The sequence below is a fragment of the Dreissena polymorpha genome, chromosome 4 (genome assembly GCF_020536995.1).
Source record: "Dreissena polymorpha isolate Duluth1 chromosome 4, UMN_Dpol_1.0, whole genome shotgun sequence".
In the NCBI taxonomy this organism is placed as follows: Eukaryota; Metazoa; Mollusca; class Bivalvia; order Myida; family Dreissenidae; genus Dreissena; species Dreissena polymorpha.
The window spans coordinates 117,195,864-117,218,358 of NC_068358.1; the positions used below are offsets into that span (position 1 = coordinate 117,195,864).

The 22,495-nt window shown below is 33.1% G+C and overlaps 1 protein-coding gene across 1 annotated transcript in view; it reads left to right on the plus strand.

Moving 5' to 3' along the window:
- The first annotated feature begins 2,601 nt into the window (after positions 1-2,601).
- LOC127879461 (ADAMTS-like protein 1) overlaps positions 2,602-22,495 on the plus strand; it is a 69,499-nt gene continuing 49,605 nt past the window's right edge. The window contains exon 1 of the mRNA XM_052426312.1: positions 2,602-3,041. Within this exon, the coding sequence (XP_052282272.1) occupies positions 3,003-3,041 (39 nt within the window). The 5' untranslated portion in view covers positions 2,602-3,002. The remainder of the gene's footprint in view (positions 3,042-22,495) is intronic.

The following is a 22,495-nucleotide window of genomic DNA, read 5'->3' on the forward strand; positions in this document are numbered from 1 at the left end:
GTTGGGTCTCAGATTATACAACAGCGAACAAATTCAGTGCCTTCAGCGCTTTGATTATTTCCCACAGTCTATACTGCGGGTCATATTGTTTTTCCCTGCCTGTTTGTTGGTTTGATTTGTGTGCGTCAAACTTTAACATTTGCCATAACTTTTGCAATATTGAAGATAGCAACTTCATATTTGGCATGCTTGTGTATCTCATGGAGCTGAGTGGGGAAAGGTCAAGATCAAAGGTCAAATATATGGGGGGGGGGGGCATAGTGTTTCACAAACACATCTTGTGTAAACATATTTGTTCAACAACCGAATAAGTTGAAGCGTTGATTAATGACCAACGGTTTTCAAAAGATTAGTGGCTCATATAGATTAGACATAAGAATATTGACATCTGTTGATTTGTTCGCTCGAAAGAAGCGTAAACTTGTACATCAATGCGCCAAGTCAACATACTAGTAACTTGCATGCTAGTTAAGGATTTACAAAATATAAACTGTATGTTTATTTACCCGCGTTGTTAAGTGATTATAACAGTCAGTACATATTTATTGGTTGACTGCGTGAATGCGATACATTTTTGCACGACGCGGCTCGTTTATCAACATTTGCAGAGAGCCTTAGTAATGCTCATTGGGTCATTGTCGACCTGAAATGGCTTGAAGTCACCCGGGGGTGGATAGAATCTGATTCATGTCAACCTGGGGTGACTTCAAGCCGATTCTTGTCACCCGGTCGGCTTGAAGTCACCCCAGGGTGACATGAATCGGCTTGAAGTCAACCTAGGGTGACAAGAATTGGCTTCTAGTCACCCCGGGTGACTTCAAGCCATTTCAGGTCGACAATGTCCCAATAAGCCTTAGTAATGAACGGGATTTAAACTTTGTTATTAACCTTTAAAGAGAACTTTTTACCGGTTGAAAAAAATGAAAATTTTCATTGTTTCTTTTCTAATAAATATTTTTTTACATAATAACACATGATATATTTAGTTTCTTTGCTTGAATCTATCAATTTTAGTCAAGAAATAGCATTTTTCAAATTATACCAAAGCGCCTTTAATTCAGCATTCTATTGTGCATGGATGTCATTTCATTTGGACTCTTTCTCAAAAAGATTCGTTTTATGAATGAGAACATAGAGAAAAAAGGATGACATATCACAGCGATGTATCATTTGGCATCGAATATCAGTGTTTGATGCACGTACTCGTCGAAATGTCGTAGGTAAACCTTTTTACTCTTGTGTCAGACAACGATGGCTTTGAAACAACATCATTTTGTACGACCAACGTTGAGCGCATATACGTGTACTTTAATTGAATATATACTGAATATATCCGTAAATTGTATTTTCTACGCATCTTGCTCTGTTGCTTCTATATAAGGACGGAATCACTAAACGTTGTAAATTGCGCCGATGTAATTGCGGTAAGCTCACAGATTAGACATTAACATGGTTAATTTACATTAAAGGGGCATTTTCACGTTTTGGTAAATTGACAAAATTAAAAAACTTTTTGTTCAGATTCGCAAATTTTCGTTATAGTTATGATATTTGTGAGGAAAATACGTCACTCATATTATGAGCACGGATGGCCGAGTGGTCTAAGCGATAGACTTTTACTCCAGGGGTCAGTGGTTCGAGCCAAGTTGAGGGTTACTTTATTTTTCTTTAATTTTATTCTAGTTTTTTTACTGGAGCATTTTTGATCCAATGTTAACATTTATCAATATAAACCATTCAATGACAAACTTCAATACATGCCAAACTCTTTGAAAAGGCCCCTTTAATAACGTGAAGATAATTTAAATCACGAGGCATGTACTATTTTATGTAAGTAAAAAGTGCCGGCGAAGTGTGTCAAAGACCTTTACTTAACCCATGTATGCATAGCGTCTAGAAAAAAGGCCTTGGAAAACAGCGTAGACCCAGATGAGAAGCCACATGATGCGGCATCTCATCAGGGTCTGCGCTGTTTGCTAAAAGGAATTTCTGTAAGAAATATTCGAAATATAGAAAAAAATATACTAGACATCCCTAATTTTGGAAACAAATTGATCCAATTAAGAAAGATGGGAGAGTGCACTAGGCATAAATGTGTTAAGTAATTTACGAAAGAACCTCGCGCGTTAAAATAATCGTTGCCTGCTGATGATGTTGTATCTTTTCTAAGAGATAATATTTAAAAAAAATCGTGAATATTTTACAAACACGCGCGAGATTTTCTCTTAACCCATTTATGCCTAGTGGACTCTCCCATCCTTCTGAATTGGATCAATTTATTTCCAAAATTATGGATGTCCAGTATATTTATTTCTTTACATATTATATTTCTTACAGAACTTCTTTAAGCAAACAGCGTATACCCTGATGAGACGCCGCATCATGCGGCGTCTCATCTTGGTCTACGCTATTTGCCATTGCCTTTTTTCTAGACGTTAGGCATAAATGGGTTAAAGCTTGAACTGGCGGTTGCTGTGACACAGGTCTCGCAGCGTACTAGTACGTAAAACTACTTGAGTTTAAATGTGAAACGCACCTTTAAATCGTATACATCTTTCGGTTGTTACAGATATATCCCATTTCACTTGCAGTAGACGAGCGCAGTCTTAACCAGTGTCAGTTAACATTGTGTTGATATGTGCAGACTTTGAGATGTTAAGAATTCGGATTATGGCTCTTATTAAAGCACCGTATATTTGATATTGAGTTAAAATAAGTTAAAACAACTTGGATGCTATGACGAAAAATATTAAACATCATTATATTCCAATAATGCGTTTTTTAAATGTTCTTTTTCCTATTCGGTGAATTTACATATGCTAGATGAACTATCTATTTTGGATGCAAAATACAAGATTTACTAAAACTGTGAACTGCGTGAATAGTAGTGTACATGAACAGTTTAACACCGGGAAAGATGTATACTTATCCTTATTGGATTTGATGCTCCCAAAAATGCATATATTGTTGCTTGTAGAGGAAAGCTGAAATAGGAAACCACAATGCATGTTAGAACTATAGCTGTGTGTATCATTTCTCAGGTAAGAACACTCTATAAATGAGTTTTATATATGCATATTCATGATACATACATTTGAGTTTGTATTGTTATATCTTCAATTAAATGTATAGTTTATTTGCATATTTGCTTTAACATACATGCATATTAAACATTCACGTAATATTTAAAAAAGAAAGTTAACTTATACAGAAAATAATACTGAAGCAAATATCTTTAAACAAAATATCATACAGGATGACCAAGATCCAATAGTTAACGAAGTATCATTAAGAGCATTAATGCTACGCACATTATTTTAATAACTTACTTGCATGAAATATGTTTGGAAAGATTAAGTTACAAACATGCGCTATTTTTATTATGCATGTATAGTATATATACGATGTTATTTTATCGATCTAATTTCATTCCGATCTGACAATTTCGTCTGGATTAACAAGTAAACAATCATACAGCATTGCTATATCCGCAAAATGGAGAATCATAGCGATTATATTTATATATATAAAACAATAGTGGCATTGAGGTATGTTAAACAGAAAACAAAAAAAACAACAGGTATCTTAAATTTGGTTTTTTAATATACGACTGGGCATGATATTTTTTCTCACCTTTTATATTACTAAACGATAGGACAAAACTATGTTTTTCTCTATTTATCATGAACTGGTTTACAAAGTAAAATCAAACAGAGTTAAACGAACTTTTATTTGTCATAAAGGTCATGGCCCAGAATGAGTTACACGTCAAAATGTTTCATTTGTTTGAATGTGATCCCTGGACTTGAATTGTGATTGAAGAACAATCGGACAGGATAGACTTTTATGTGGCAAAAACGTAGGTTAGTTGGTACTATTGTGCTATGAAAGATACAGAAATTTAACGCAGTGGCATCCCTTGGTATATAACAAAGACAAACATACATAGTAAAATTGCGTTAAATACGAATACATGAATACGAAAGAACGTTAGAATAACGTTAATTAATATGAGATTAGTGTTTTATGTGAACGTCTGAAGCCGCTTGTATACGTACATGTGAATTTACTTACGATGTAAACATAAGCATGTGCGTATACTAATACTTACGATGTAAACATTAACCTGTGAGTACACTTACGATGTATCGGAATGACCTTAAGTCTAAAAGTGTTACAAATATGTAACTATGCAACTAATTAATAAAATATGTTACATCCTTAATATCCATGTTATATATCGTTAACTGAAAATTATCTGTCTCAATAAATGAAGTCATTTATACATATTAATATAAATACATTAACAGCGCTCATATTAACCCATTTATGCCTAGCGTCTAGAAAAAAGGCCTTGGCAAACAGCGTAGACCCAGATGAGACGCCCCATGATGCGGCGTCTCATCTGGGTCTGCGCTGTTTGCATAATGGATTTTCTGTAAGAAATATTCTAAATATATAAATAAATATATACTAGACATCCCTAATGTTGGAAATAAATTGATCCAATTTGGAAGGATGGGAGAGTCCACTAGGCATAAATGGGTTAATACTTTCTTAAATCGCTTATGAATTGTATCGTCTATCATCGGTTTCTTTGCTCCGGTTCAATTTATTTTTTTTAAAGTGTGTAGAACCTTCAAATCTAATCTTCACACTGATATGTATTTTTGTTAAATATTGACTTAGGCTGTGATAATTGCTGGTTGACAGATGACATTCAAAACGCATTATGTACATACACATATCTGTTTCAATAATTTTGACATTAAATAATCGAATCTAGAAAAGTTAAAAGAAGCGGGTATATTATTTTATCAATCTCTGTTTACACTTCCTTTTGATGAACACCTCTTGGTTTGATTTATAAAACATGTCAGGAACTCTGAAGCTCAGGTAATTTAGGTGCGTGATATTTATTTGATAATGTATAATTTATAAAAAAAGTTGTGTGCATTATGCAATAAAATAATGTGAATTCCTATATTCATAACAGCTTCAACGTAGTAGGGATTTGTGTTAGCTGCAGTGCAGGCTATAGGCACACGAACGTTCTTCCAAAAGGGGCCTTTTCACGTTTGGGTTAATTGACAAAATTGAAAAAAGTTGTTTCAGAATCGCAAATTTTCGTTTTAGTTATGATATTTGTGAGGAAACAGTAATACTGAACATTTACCATGCTCTAAAATAACCATTGTATACATCTTTGACGATTTAAAAACCCGAAAATGAAAAAGCGTTGCAACGCGAAACGAATTGACAATTTGGAGAGTTCTGTTGTTGTCGTTACATTTTGTGTAACTACGAGGATTGGTTATATGAAGTATAAAATACACCTGTCATTGTATCCGGAAGGATGGCCGAGTGGTCTGAATGGGAGACTTGGGGTCCGTCTTATCAATGATCGTACGAAAATGTTAACTTACGATTGAATTTTGTAATTTTAAAATATAAGTGATTATGATCTGTTTGTTTCAAATATAATGGACAGTTGACAGCTACTTTGGAAATTAATGGAAATGTTCAACAAAAGTAATTATAAAAGTGACGGTTACATGATATATATGGCGCTTCGAAAATTGCATCGTAAGGTGAAAATGTCGTACGATGTTTGATAAGACGGGCCCCTGACTCCAGGGGACAGTGGTTCGAGCCCTGCTGAGGGTTACACTTTTTCCTTTTATTCTTGATTTTTTACTAGAGCTTTTTATATCCAATGTTAACATTTATCAATATAAAGCATTTAATGACAAACTTCAAAACATGCCAAAATCTGTGAAAAGGCCCTTTTAACAACATAACATGTGTAACACTCATGAAATGGCACTTACGACAACCATTTTTCGCAAGAACTTAGTTTGCTATTTTTATGATGTAAACAAGCTGTTCATGCAGAAGCTTTCGATATATTTTTTATTCGGGACTTAAATTGATTGTAAATCCCTTTTGACATATTCCTGATTCACTGTTACTAAAATGTTTTTAGTATTGGAATTCTCTTGAGTAAAGCCTAAAGGTGTGCAAATAATTCACACCTTTGACTGATTATAGGTTTTACAAGTACATACAATAGTGAGCCGCACCAAAACTAGCAATAAGAACAAAATGCTACACATCTGAATAACACACGAAAATATCAACACAAATGCATTAACGACATGTTATAAATTACATAATAAGCCTTCGAAAAAAACACACACGCCATTTCTCAAATTTACGGTCGCGCATAGAAATGGTTAGATTGCATTTAACCCATTTATGCCTAGTGGACTCTCCCATCCTTCTAAATTGGATCAATTTATTTCCAAAATTAGAAGTGTCTAGTATATTTATTTCTAAAATATAGAATATTTCTTACAGAAATTCCTTTAATAGCAAACAACGCAGACCCTGATGAGACGCCGCATCATGTGGCGTCTCATCTGGGTCTACGCTGTTTGCCAAGGCCTTTTTTCTAGACGCTAGGCATAAATGGATTAAGACCGTATGAGCCAACTCATGCGAAAATGTATCCTAAGCCATATACGACTAGCTTAGCTAAAGGCCTGCCTATGCAATCGCGTGGTCTTGCCAGGAGTTGCCCTTTCCGTCACAAAGTCACGTGGTATAGCGGTGATAACGGACAGTATAGCTCTGGGATAGACTGTGCGAACACGAAGGAGGGTCTAGGGATACGGTTAGTGCATATTTTTTTTAAATATTTGTTTTCAACTTAAATGTAATGAAAACGTGACATATTTACTTTTATACTGTATGTATTAAGACGATGTACTTGTGTATAAGTCTAAATAAAATGTCTGTTCTGTTATGTTCTGTTCATATGACCGTTTCCTATAGCACCAACACCAATTGCTTTGTAATACTTGCACCTTTCTTTTTTATGTCAGTTCTTTATTGAAACATCACACTAAACATTTTGAAAATTCTTTAAAGTAGAAAGTTCACGATTTTTTTTTTATTTTGAGTCAAACTCTGCAGTAAACATCTCTATCTATATCATTCTTCATATAGAACATTTTGTTAATGGCATAATCACCAGTGGAGACCTGTATATATTCAAACACTGAACACATTTTTCTTGGTTCTAAGTCTATTCTTTATTCTTAAGTCTAAGAATCGGTTGGTGAATACTGGCCCTGGACATTGGTCTATTTTGGATAATTAAAATAGTATTTATCAATTTAGACACCTTTTTGTATAACAAGGACGTATGTGAACAATATACAGTCCAACCATAAAAAACAACAGATGGTTGGATTGATCTGTTTCAATTATGATCTTCGAGTTATTTTATCCTACATTCAAATTACTCAACATTACTCAGTGGCATAACAGTTCTATAGTTTTATTTCACAAACTTACTTTCATTACATAGACAGATGCATATGCATATCTGGTTTATCACATCTTTTAAATGGACATATTTAAAGCTGGGTTGTAAATGTTTATGTCACTTACTTGTAGGGTGTTGCCGGTCAAGCACATACGAACGTCTTAGTCCGTTACCTTACATGGATTGTGTCCATTATAATTGCTCCAAAACGCATCTTTGGTTTGGTGAAGAAATAGTAAGTTGATAAAGCATAAGTAAACCCATTTGTATTTTTCTTGTACGAACTATTTTCTTTCATATCATTATCATTATATTAAGCTATCCATCAGTATGCACTCTGTCACGTGATTTCGTTACAATAACAAGTTCAGGCAACTTAGATTTCGTCTGATTTATTTCAACATGAAAACCAAAGTCATACATTTCACTAAAATAAGTACAATATGTTAATTTTATACATAAGGTTTTGAGATGTTAGACTCAAAATGCGGATGAAAATGGTTTGCATGATTTTACCATCAAATCATCATAACGCCGGTTAACACATAAATATAAAAATGATAAAAATGCTATCCGGGTAATTGGATATTTTAAAAATCTTAACGACCACATGACTGTGATTAATCTAGCCAATGTCAAATATCTTTTTTTATTAATTGGCACATACTATATGAAGATGACGTGAAATGAGCAATACGAATATTTTATTGCCTAACATGACCGTGGAGATGCTTTTACTTTCGACCTAGATTATTGTGCTATCATTGTGATTATATATATATATATATATATATATATATATATATATATATATATATATATATATATATATATATATATATATATATATATATATATATATATATATATATATATATATATATATATATATATATATATATAATGATTGATTTTAATGTTATTTGTGTGAGTTTATGATATTCCATCAAATCTAGATAATTTAAATATTATTTCAAATTTTTGATATAATTATATGGATGCCGAAATAAAAGGTAGATACGGTATAGAAAAACTTTAAAACAGTGTGAACTTCCTTTGCTTGAAATGCATGAAACCAGTCAGCGATTGAATACATGACCATTCTCTATCCTTCAACACATGTACACAAGTATGACGAAATACCAGCGTTTGAAATGAAATAGTTATTCTTCGGAATGACCTACCGGGTATTCTTAAAACTGCATCTCTTATCGAGATATTTTGCGGCATTGATAATACTTATGTACACACATTTCTTCTCATTTTAACGACATGCTACTGTGCGAAGTTTATAAAGCTGCATGGGCTATTATCAATACACCTTAGTTATTAACATTCCAGCGAGCTATACAAATTTTAAGAATGCAAATTTGCAAAAAAACAACAATATAGTGAATTCTTATGCTTGCATAATGGTAGCATCTAGATAATATTGATGTACGAGTGTACTATATTGAATGTCTATGTAACTTTGCGGAGATATATTCAAACGTAAAACACATTCCTTATCAAATTGTATTATATCGAATGAATATTTTGAAAACAATGTACACCCTAAGTTGTTTGTTTAATTGTTTAACTTTCACATAAAGTTAATATTATACACGTGGACAAACGATTATGAAATTTAGACAACAAAGTTTTCAATAGATTTCTGTATTTCACAAATATTAAACAGGCACAAACGCGTACGTAATGGTATATTTTTTACCAAAGTCGAAATGTGAGCTAATTCCACCCACATTATAAACACATTGCTCAAAGACTTCTTGGTGAAAAAAATGTTTATATTTACGGGTTGAATGGTACAAGACATTCGAGGACACATATTACACAGGGAAGTTAGATTCAAATAATTATGTAATTAAATTTTATATCGAAACGATGAAAAGGCGGGCATTGAACTTAACACCAGCTGTTGTTGATTAGCGTTTGGACAGCAACGCTTTCCTAAGACTGTGTTTTTTAATCACTAAATCTACAGCAACAGAATCAACTTCAACAACAAAACATACCTCATTCTGATCCAGGCTGAAGCGTATTTTGCCATCAAGTTTACCAATAGTTTGTGTTCTTATTTTAAAACATATCTGGTTAGTGTTTGGTTCGTTCGAATATATCCTATAAAAGTCGCGGGTTTGATTTGAACGTCTAAATAATCAACTTCTTCTCGCAGGCTCTTAGCGGTGATGACTAAAACGTAGAGCTCATTGACCTACTTTTAAATAAGAAAACAGTTTGTAAGCCAAGCCATACAAAACACACAAAACCTCTATGCGGACTCTCCGCGATGGAAATTGATAGTGTCCTAGATTTTCCAAAAAACAAATACATATTATAATTATACATTTTGGACGTATATCATATTAATGCATGCATAGCTTACATAATCTATATTGGTTTCATAAAGATCTAGTAATACACTGTAAAAATAACCATATTTTAATTCCATACATTTCTAGCATCTTAGACAGATACTCAAAACGATATTCGTTCTTGATGTCGTTATTCACCACAAAATATGTTGTAGGATTATACAGTAGTCGACATGTTGTTTTGTTTGGACGTTTGCATTTCTTGTCCTTCGAACTACTTCTCATATATTATATTTCTTTTAAAAACATAACACAATTTGTATCCAAATGTAGTAATGAATGGTACACGATGTAAGTCATTCTGGGAGTGCTAAACCTGTATCAGAAAGGCATGTGCCGGAATTAATCGCTTTCAGTGATGTATCAATTTTAATCACATTTCATTCTGGATAGTGCTAAAAGATGAATATAGCAATGTGAAATACGTATACATGGAGCCACAAATCAAGCTAGTGATAGAGCGGACGATAACAAAGACAAGGATAATCAAACAGAGCGTGCCACTGTGAGGGCATCTGAAACTGAACTTAAATAACATGATAGTAAACTTTGTGAATCAGGGAACATTTAGCAGAAGGCTGTATTTCATTTCCGACACTTTCCCATGGTATCTAACAACACGATTAGGTTTAATTATGACAGTCTTCGAAAATGAAATACAAATTATGAATGTACTTTCTCTGTCCGCCACTGTCATAATTATGTCCGAAATAGTATTGTTCATTAGTTTTACTATTCACCAAACTTCCAATATATTGAAGGGTCAATGGGTTTTAATTTAAATAGAAATAAGTGATGTCGTTTCGTGTACACGAATCACAAAGAAAACTCACTTAATAGAAATTATTCTTGCATGGTCAACATTCTTACCCTAAAGTCTCGAATAAAGACCAATTTGGAACAACAACAATAGCTTCCCGTTGTAACATAACGTCATCGCATTTAAACTGATGTATAAACCAGTCAAGTAATATCGCTTGTATTTGTTGTAAATTAAAGTACAGCTTGGTAGTATATAATGATTAGATCAAGAATTTAATCACTTTTGTAACGAAAACATTACACAGTGATTGGTGTATATTCAAGTATTTCAATTCAAGTTCTTCATGAGACAAAGTCAATTGATGTGTTATCCTGAAACGATGGCGTTTTGACGATATACGTATTTCTTTTTATTACTATTATTGCTGAAAACATAAAGAGAATACCGTTGAAGGAAATGAAAAAGAAATAGTCCATAAAATTTTACTTAATGTATGATATTTGATGTTAAATATTTTGAATCAAATAATAATATTTTAATAAAAAACGATGTGCTTATGAAGAATGTGCAATAAGAAATAGTTAATTTGTTCAATGTATATGTAAAATAGAGCTTCTGACGTTCCCAATCATAATGCTGGGGCATTATGAAGAACTCTTCAGTCATGAATGATTTACAGAAAAATCAGTATGCATAAACTCATATTCTTACAGAAGTTTATGCATTCACCACGACATTTACAGAACAGCACTGTATTGTTTGGAGAGTATGACTAGTTTAGTATGGTCAACTCCACATCTTTGTGACATTCCATACCATATTTATGCAATATTTGACTTGCGTTAATATGTTTCAGTGGTCAAACTTTTCTAGTATGTCGGCCATAAGCTATCGTATTTACGAGGCATAGTAAGTCGGGTCGCAAAATATTTATCATCATCAGCATCTTGCACCTTGTCATCAGCGTTCTTTCCTACGACGACTCCTCTTTATCGTCGTCTGTATATAATTACCGTCATATTTGAAATGTAATAGATGTTTTGCGCATGCATTATTTATTGCAATATTTAATATATAAAAACAATCCTTTTTCTTATGGATTTTTTACCTTCTTTAAAATAAGATTCGCTGAATAAGTGTTGAAACTTTCTGCTAGATGAAGCTAAGCTTGACTCGATAAAGTGCGCCGCGTGTAACTGTGTGTTTAAATCTAATTAAATAAGTTTAAATTTCAATGGGAAACGCCCACGATGTTACATGTTCAGGTTAAATGTCCAAACATTTTTCCGCGACAAAGCAGGAAAGAACATTAAGGCACTTATTTGAAAGAAGAAACAATGTTGGAACATGAAAACCTATTAAAGGGGCCTTTTCACAGATTTTGGCATGTTTTGAAGTTTGTTATTAAATGCTTTATATTGATAAATGTGAACATTGTATCTTAAAAGCTACCGTAAAAAGTCAAGAATAAAATAGAAAAAAGAAAGAAAAAAGTTAACCTCAGCAGGGCGCAAACCACTGACCCCTGGAGTCCTGGAGTAAAAAGTCTACGACCTAGACCACTCGGCTATCCTTCCAGATACAATGACAAATGTCTTTAATACTCTATATAAGTAATCCTCGTAGTTTTACAAAATATAGCGACAACAACAGAACTCTCCAAATTATTAATTCGTTTCGCGTTGCAACGCTTTATAATTTTCAGGTTTTTAAATCGTCAAAAGATGCATATAATTGCTATTTTAGAGCATGGTTAATGTTCAGTATTACTGTTTTCTCACAAGTATCATAACTGAAACGAAAATTTGCGAATCTGACACAACTTTTTTTCGATTTTGTCAATTTACCCAAACGTGAATAGGCCCATAACTGTATCCTGAAATAGCGTTATGCAAGTCCAAATAAAATTAATACTTTATGAAGTTTGAAAGATGGTCACTTTCATGAAGTCCGAAACATGTTTTTAAAGGATAGAAGTTTTAATGCATAGAAAATAAACAATACTCATTATATAAAAAATATTTATGAGATCGTTATGTCTAAAATGCGCATAAGGAAGAGATCATCTTTGAGTTTTACCTGAAGGATCAGATAAGTTCGGATCCTGAATAATTTCAATCAATTTGCTTTATCACTGTATCATCGAGATGTAAGTATCTTATTGAAATATTACCGAAAATAATCGACGGGTTAATGCATTAAAACAGAAGGATAAACCCTTTGCGATATCTTGCAATTATTTACATTTCACGTTCAGTCATTTGTAAGCCTATGTTATTCTCAATTAGGCGATAAAAGCAAAACAGCTGGTTATTCTATATTGATTCATTCAAGAAAGCACTGGTAACGAAAACCATACATCTGCGGCGAACATTCAAGTCAATAATAATTGACTGTTTAATTCTACCGGAGATAAACCGTTGAATGTGCGATCATTATGGAGTGGCATGTTGATAATATGTGCTTTTATTTTTTATGATTATACCTGTTAATGGTATCTTAACACTGTTGGCAGAAGATTTCCGTTGGCAACACAAGAGAGTATTTGCCATTAAATATTGATAACTATCAGTCGTTCGGTATGCTGTTTTATATTATGTGAAACTATCCAAAGGATAAGACTTGATACTTCCTTATGCCAATAATATTTTCTATTGAAAGTTATACTATACTTACAAATTTACAAATGAGTGAAATAATAAAGTCTTCCACAATATTATCTTACTTAATTGCCGAATTCAATATACACGTGACGAAGATAATTATTATAAGCAACACGCTATAATAAATTGATAATATCTCTTGGATGCTTCTATTTGTACGTGTATGTGACCTTTAAAATGCAAACCTGAATAGTGCCCGAAATAATGGTTTCATAATGATCCTACTTTGAACAAATCCATAAGAGAATACCTCCAATTTCAGAACAATATATATCTGTACCATTGCATGACCAGTATATGGTATGTACACATTTAAAAGGTATAGAAACTTCCCTTCAAGTAATATTTAAATAATGGTTACTCATAAATAAATTATGGACAAGTACAAAATACGCACATTCGACCTTGAAAAGTGACCGTTGCTGTTGATGAACGAATATGTGTTCTAAACTAGACACATCCTGTGAATGTGGTCATTATTATCAATGAGTGATGGTCCAAAAATGTTCCATAGTGTATTCTCGATTATATTAATTTTGCCAGTAGAGAGTTAACATATAAGTCATGCTAATACAGAAAACTTTATTTCACAAAAATAAAGAACAATGATCCGACATATAAATGGTTATTAAATGTAAAGTGCATATAAATATGCATATTTAATCTTCTTTTGTTGAAAAACGTTAACCATGACAACTAACTGAATGGAAACTTAACCACGCTTTATTCTTTTCCACCAGATGTGACGCAAAACCATCCAACAGAATAAAACTAGTCTCAAAACTGCATATCTTATCCAGATATTTGGCTGCAGGGGTACCCCGTATGCACTAATAATTGCTTCTCATTTTAACGACGTGCTGCTGTGAGAAGTTCACAAAGCTGAATGAGCTTTTATCATTACACCATAGTCATTAAATTTTTGAAAGTTTATTTCAAGCATGCAATATGGTATGCGCATAAATCGACCGCTATAATGGAAGCATCAGGATGATTTTAATGCTGATGCACTGAATAAAATTGCTATTTTTATGAGATAACTTAAAAAATAAAATATGTGTCCTGCGTAATTGAATATTTTTAATGAAACTTTCATGAAACTTGTATGTTCCATTATTACTTTATGTTTTCTCTCTCTTAATTTACACCAAATGATAATTTTTGATGTTTACTTTACGTAGACTGAAGGTCATTAGTTCTCAATTCAAGTTATATGTTGATACATACACCAATTACTAAAGAACGCTTCGTCATTAACGCTTTGAAGTTTCCGCATTGTTCATGTAATTATGTTGATTTCCGCATTATGTTACACTTTTCTCACATATTTGTAAATCACTTGATTCCAGTAGGCAACTTGAATTACTCTGTTGCGCTCCCACGGATGCTAATAGTTCTGCCGGAGCATCCGCGGAAACTTCACTTATGATTAAGATGTTTAATGGAGCAAAACCTCTCGGAAAGTGATAAGAATGTTATAATCTCAGAAGATGTAGTTGACATCATGAATCTCATGCGTCAAACGTTTTTCAATCAGGGCTATTCAAATTAGATCGACCTTTCACCATTTTCAAAATGTGAATATTCATGCGACATAAAACAGTAAAAAGTTGTATGTAACGAGTGATTAATTGAGTTTCGAATAGAAACTATTTAAAACACATACATAGTATTGGTAAAACATGGTTTCTCTCATTCCAATGTCGTTGTTCGGACATTGCGGGACGCACAATAATCATGCAATTGTCCCATTTAAATCATTAAGCACAAAACTGTAAGCTCATGTTCTTGCAGCAACTCGGTTAATACAGACACTATGACTTAACGTACAAAACAGATCATAATTAGGTGTCTGCAGAGCATGAATCATTTGTGCCTGGTATGGTCATCGGCTTGATTCAGATAAGCCTAAAAATCTGTTTAACCTGGAGTTAACGTATGGAGTATGCGTTTCTCCATTTGCGACATACCATACCTCGGTCACGTTATGGACGAATGATTTAATAGGCGTCTCCATGTCGACCTCCACAGCTGCTCTAATAGTTTGTGTCAAGACAAGCGACTTCACCCTTTTCGATAGGTCGTCCTGACGTGGTATGTTGGACAATGAAAAACAGTATTTTTCGCATTTACAGATTAATCATTGTCCTGATCGTAGGCGTCCAACTCATTATCATCATAATACTCAGCTCCTACACATGATCTTAGTTATCGATGAGTGTTGCAGTATTCAGATTTCAAATAAAGTGGATGAATACTTTTGAGCTATAATTTATGAATTTGTTATTTGTTATTATCAGTTTTTGGTTTTGTACAAAAAAGTAGTTCATATACCCTTTGTTTTGCGAACGTATGCCCAATCATTATTGCAGAATTATTTGTCTTTTGAGTTTAATGTCGTAAGCCAAATAAAGCTTAGATTTGAAAGCGGACCGCCTGCGATGGTATCTGACAGTGATACATGTCTGCATTTACTCAACACGAAAGGAAAATGAATATTAAGATAGTTATTTAGACGTAAATCATATAACCTCCTACCTGCGTTACAGAAAATGTGTTGGATTCATAATAATATGCCACGAAAAGCACAAATTTATAGCGGCCAGTTAAAAATGTCAGAAATGCCATTTATCTGAGTTTGAATGCGGAGAGATTATTGGCCTATTTTTTTTATTTTTTTCACATTCCGTGCATTTAAATATTTTTTCTAATATATTTAGACATAATCTCAAACAGTGATATATTCAGGTAGATATTGGAAAACTTATCGTTATATCATTATGTTTATGTTAGATCATATCTCTTGTGCTAGATGAAGATAGCGGTCGTTATTAGAGCCTTTCACTTGTATTCGCTAATGTCTCTATGGGAGTATAGATTAACGCGACACGATGGTAAAGAGAGTTTTATTCAAACAGCGGTTGCCCCTGTCAAGGAATCTGACGTATGGAAAACGTTCACATAAGATTAAACACTTAACAGTATCCTGAAATAGTCTTTCCGAATAAAGTTCATGTTACATACATTTTGAAAGATTTAAAATAAACCCACAACGCTTGCGTTACAAGGCAATATGTCAGCCACTGATGTAAAGTCCAAAACAGTTTTGTTACAGATAAAACAGAAGAGCTCTTTGCAAATAAACGACGTTTATTGACATAACAAATAATTAATTACATCGCTCCTTAAAATTATGTTTACTTGGGATATCGTGTTTGAAATAAATTCGATTTTTCGACAAATGCACATTTGAACCTCCTAAGAACATGGCGAATTTCCTTTTATTTGCTGTAGCATTGAGATGTTAGCATCCTCTTGCACATTTTCCGACATTTAACTGTGAGTTATAGCATTTAAACAGACGAATGAATCATTGGATTAACAGCGCAATAGTTTACATTTCCACTTCAATCCTCTGTAATCTACTCTCAATTAGGCGATATGAAAACCACAGCTGGGCATTGAGGATACACTTAAGCAACACAAAATATAATTTATCGACAAAAGGTTAAGCATATCAACCCTTGGGCGTATGCTTTGTAATATCATGTGAAACTAGATGAACGACATAACTCTGGTTCTTCATAAAAAAGATTATTTGGAATTTCACACTTTCTTTTCTTTATCCAAACGATTAAACAGAGAAATAATATATGTTGAGATTTAACTATAATGATCACTATGAATTATCTATTAATACACACGGGCTATTTTAGTTCTCTTTTTTATATGATCTTGAAGCATCACATGTATGTATATGTGCATTGACAACGGTCGTTAACGGTGCAATTATGATATACAGTATTTAATATTTATTTCTTACACCAGGTAGTCAAATATGTTTAACATATGTATTGATAGGTCTACATAGTTGCAATAGTTCAACTCTCAGCTTCATAACCCAAAGGAATGCTGAGAGTTGCAATGCGCTCTCTCTTGTCCATGGGTGCAAAATGTTATCAACAATGCAAGGGTTAAGGAACACTGAAACTGTAAGAACTTATTAAAGTTTACCTGTCTAAACCACAAACTCATCCAAATGGTACCATTAAAGCAAGACATAATTGCTATTTATTGACTTAGTTTTTCTTTCGTACGCTGTATCCGCCATATTGGAAAATTGACCCAATATTGGTTAGGTCGCAGTACACCAATATTTTGCACGTCGGGTTATGTGATGGAGCCTATTAAAGTCGATACCGATGTGGTATTCGATACAGAATACACTGTTTCAAATTTAAACATAAAAATGTCAGCGAGAAAAGTGTGTTGAAACATTGTCGTGTTTTTATACGGTGCATGTAAAGGATAACATCCGTAGGTTGCCATTCAGGTAAATTTAACATGTTTATGAAGTTTATTCATTATTTTCCTCAATTTGTCTTGAACGATGTCTGTTTAGTACAGCGCACGGATTCCGTGCGCTGAACTGCACCCATGTTTATGAAGGGGTGCATATGGACTCCCAGAGCCGCCATAGCAAAAATTATCAAAGGCTCTGGGAGTCCGTTTATATGGACTAAGGTCTACACTACAATTGATAATTTTTGCCATCTGTATTTCAATTATTCAAAGACTACTTTTCAGATATTGTTATTTATTTTAAACTAACAACACACATTTTGTTTTATCGACATGAATCACCAGCCCAAGTGCTTTGCACAAAAAGCGCAACAAAATGTATTCAGCTGCATCTGATGGTCATCGACATTGTCCGAATACATTCTTTTGCTATTTAATTAGCTCAACAAACTTAAAGAAAATGCTAGTAAACTTTCGTGAAGCAGGAAACATATAGCAGAAGGCTGTATTTCATTTCCGACATTTTCCCGTGGTATCTAACAACATAATTAGGTTTAGATATGACAGTCGTCGAAAATGAAATACAAATAAAGAATGCACATTCTCTGTCCGCCACTGTCATAATTATGTCCGAAACAGTGTTGTTCATTAGTTTTGCTATTCACAAAACTTACAATGTATTAAAGGGTCAATGGGTTTTAATTAAAATATGAATAAGTGATGCCGTTTTGTAAACACTTATCACAAAGAAAACTCACTTAATAGAAATTATTATTGCATGGTCAAAATTCTTGCCCTAAAGTCTCGAATAAAGACCAATTTGGAACAAGAACAATAGCTTCCCGTTGTAACATTACGTCATCGCATTTTAACTGATGTATAAACTAGTCAAGTAATATCGAGTTTGTTTACATGTGACGTTCACCTCTATGTAAATTAAAGAAAAGCTTTGTAGTATATAATGATTGGTTAAATAATTTAATCACTTTTGTAATGAAAACATTACACAGTCATTGGTGTATATTCAAGTTTTTCAATTCAAGTTCAAGTTCTACGTGAGACAAATTCAATAAGTGTGGTATCATGAAACGATGGCGTTTTGACGATATACGAATTTCTTTTTAATGTAATTACTGTAAACATTTAGAAAACACCGTTGAAGGAAATACAAATACATTTTCCGTAAAATATTCCTAAATATGTGATCTTTGATGTTTAATATTTTGTATCAAATAAGAATATTATAATAGAAAACAACGTGCTTAAAAAATGTGCAATTACAGATACTTAATGTGTACAATGTATATGTACAATAGAGCTTCTGGCGTTCCCAACTATAATGCTGGGGCATTATGAAGAACTCTTCAGTCATGAATGATTTACAGAAAAATCAGTTGGCATAAGCTCATTGTCTTATAGAAGTTTATGCATTGACCATGACATGAACAGAACACTACTTTATTGTTTGGAGAGCATGACTATTTTTGTCTAGTATGGTCAACTCCACAACATAAAATCTTTGTGACATTCCATACCAAATTATGTTGAGAACGCAATATTTAACATTCGTTTATATGTTTCAGTGGTCAAACTCTTCTGGTATGTCGGCCATTACGTATTAGTATCGTATTTACGAGGCATCAATAGGTCGGGTTGTATAATATGTATCATCCTCATCATCAGCATCTTGCACCTTGTCATCAGCGTTCTTCCTACGACGACTCTTCTTGATCGTTGTCTGTCCATTTGCCATCATATTTAAAATATAAAGATTAATAGTAAATGTTTGCGCATGATTTTCTTATTGGCATAATTTTTATATATAGAAACAATAATTTTATTATGCCTTCATGTATGCTTTACCTTTTTTAAAATAAGATTCGCTGAATTAGTGTTGCCTTGTTCAACCATTTACGTATGCGATTGAAATTCCCCGCTAGATGAATCTTAGCTGGAGTCGATAGTGTGTCGCTTGTAACTGTGTTGTAAAATTTCAATGGGGAACGCCCACGATGGACGATGGAACCTACATATTTAGGTTAAATGTTCAAACATTTTTTCCGCGGCGAAGCAGGAACGAACATTAAGACACTTATTTTAATGAAGAAATGTTGGAAAATGAAAACTTATTAAGGTAGCGCACCCCTAATGATTTCCTGCGATTTCTTCGAAGGTTGAAGAGCCTAATATTAGGTGCCGTAGCCTAGTGGTTAAGGCGATAGACTATAAAATCTTTTGGGATATTCCCGCGCAGGTTCGAATCCTGCCGACGACGTATACTTTTTTGCGACGCGTTTTATTTCTTTTCTAACGTTATTTGATTTAATATGGCATATAAGCTATGTTTATTGTTGAATAAGTTGCAATTTTTATGTACATTCTTCATTTTTTTAAATTATAACAACTTAATGGCTAAATTGGGTGATTTACGCTTGAAAATACGAATTTTTATTTCAAAAGTAAACGGTAAATCTGTCTGTTTCTTGGTATTTTTGCTGTATATAGTTTATCTATAAAAACTGAGTTCAAAATATTACTAAAATGATACTATTTTGAATTTTATGACACTTTGTTTTAAACCAAACCAATTTCTACTTGCCTGAAACCACTTACATTTCATGGCGCTCTTCCATAGATAATGAGTTATAAAAAAAATAAATGTCTGTAAAAGTAAACTTATTTCATCTTGTTTAAACTTTAAACACCTTTACTGCATCTGTACACACCAATTGCATGCCTATATTTGGAAATCTGGATGAATTATGGAACTTTCATATATCCCAGGGATGCACAAAAACTGTAAAAAAGCCGAGTGTTGGGGTGGTTTTGAAAAAATCAGTATAGTTTGTTTAAAAGCACGGAAAGACTACCTCAAAATTTGCATGTAGTTCAGTGAAATGATGCTGATTAAAAAAATAATAGATTATATTATATTTGGATAGGTGCCCATTACAGGTGCGCTACCTTTACTGTATCCTGAAATAGTGTGCTGAAAGCGTAATGCAAGTCCCAATAAAATTCATATTTTATGAAGTTTGAAACCGTTAATGAAGTCCGAAACATGTTTTCAAAAGATAGAAGTTTTAATGCATAGAACATAAACAATAATCATTACATAACAATTTATTTGTGACATCGTTATGTCTAAAATGCGTCAAAGGTAGAGATCATCGTTGAATCATACCTGAAATGTCAGATAAGTTCGGATCCTGGATAGTTTCAATCAATTTGCTTTATCACTGTATCATCGAGATGTAAGTATCTTATTGAAATATTACCGAATATTATCGACGAGTTAATGCTCTCAAACAGAAGGATAAACCCTTGCGATATAGCGCAATTATTTACATTTCACGTTCGGTCCTTTCTAAGCCTACGTTAATCTCAATTAGGCGATATAAGCCAAACAGCTGGTTATTCTATTCTGATTCTTTTAAGAAAGCACTGGAGACGAAAACCATACATCTTCGGTGAACATTCAAGTTAATAAATAATTGACTATTTAATTTTACCGGAGATAAACCGTTGAATGTGCGATCATTATAGAGTGGCATGTTGATAATATGTGCTTTTATTTTTATGATTATACCTGTTAATGGTATCTTAACACTGTTGGCAGAAGATTTCCTTTGGCAACACAAGAGAGTATTTGCCATTAAATATTGATAACTATCAGTCGTTCGGTATGCTGTTTTGTTTTATGTGAAACTAGTCAAAAGGATAAGACTTGATACTTTCCTATGTCAAGAATATTTTCTATTGTAAGTTATACTATAATAACAAATATACAAATGAGTGAAATAATAAAGCCTTCCACAATATTGTCTTACTTAATTGCTGAATACAATATGTATGGGACAAAGACAATTATTATAAGCAACACGCTTTAATAAATTGATAATACCTCTTGAAAGCTTCTATTTGTTCTTGTATGTGCAAACCTGAACAGTGCCCGAAATAATGGTTTCACAATGATCCTACTTTGAACAAAGCCATAAGAGAATACCACCAATTTCAGAAAAATAGTAACAATTCTGTATCGGTACCGTTGCATGACCAGTATATGGCATGTGCACATTGAACATGTATAGAAACTGCATAAACATAATTTAACTATGAATAGTGGCCTTGCAATGTGATATACGTGAACGAGTAAAATAAGAAGCATTACCTGGTCTTGTCAAGTAATATTTAAATCATGTTACACATAAATGATCTATGACAAGAACAAAATACGCAGATTTGACCTTGCAAAGTGTCCTTTGCTTTTGATGGACGAATATGTGTCATGTACTAGACACATCCTGTGAATGATGCTCAAAAAAGGTCCCATAATGTATTCTCGATTATATCAATTTTTCCAGTTTGAGACTAAACATAAAGATCAGCCTGATACAGAAAACGTTATTTCACCGTAATAAGAACAATGCTCCGATATTTAAATGGTCATTTAATGTGAAGTGTTTATAAATTGGCAAATTTAATCTTTTGTTGTTGAAAAACGTTAATCACGACAACTGAATGGAAACTTAACCACGCTTTATTCTTGTTTACCATGTGTGACGTAAAACCATCCATCAGAATGAAACTAGTCTCAAAACTGCATATCTTATCCAGATATTTGGCTGCAGGGGTACCCCATATGCACACATAAGTTCTTCTCATTTTAACGACGCACTGCTGTGAGAAATTCACAAAGCTGAATGAGCTTTTATCATTACACCATAGTCATTAAATTCCTGAGAGTTTTTTTCAAGCATGCAATATGGCATAAAATTACGCGCATAAATCGACGGCTATAACGGAAGCATCAGGATGATTTTAATTCTGATGCACTGAATAGAATTGCTATTTTTATGAGATAACTTAAAAAATAAAATACATGCCCTGCGTTATTGCATATTTTACATGAATACTTGAGTATTTTAAATTACTTTATGTTGTTTTTTTCTCTCTTAATTTACATCAAATGATGACGTTTTTGTTAATCCTTTACTTAGACTGAAGGTTATTTGATTTCAATTCAAGTCATATGTTGTTGCATGCACCAATTACTTAA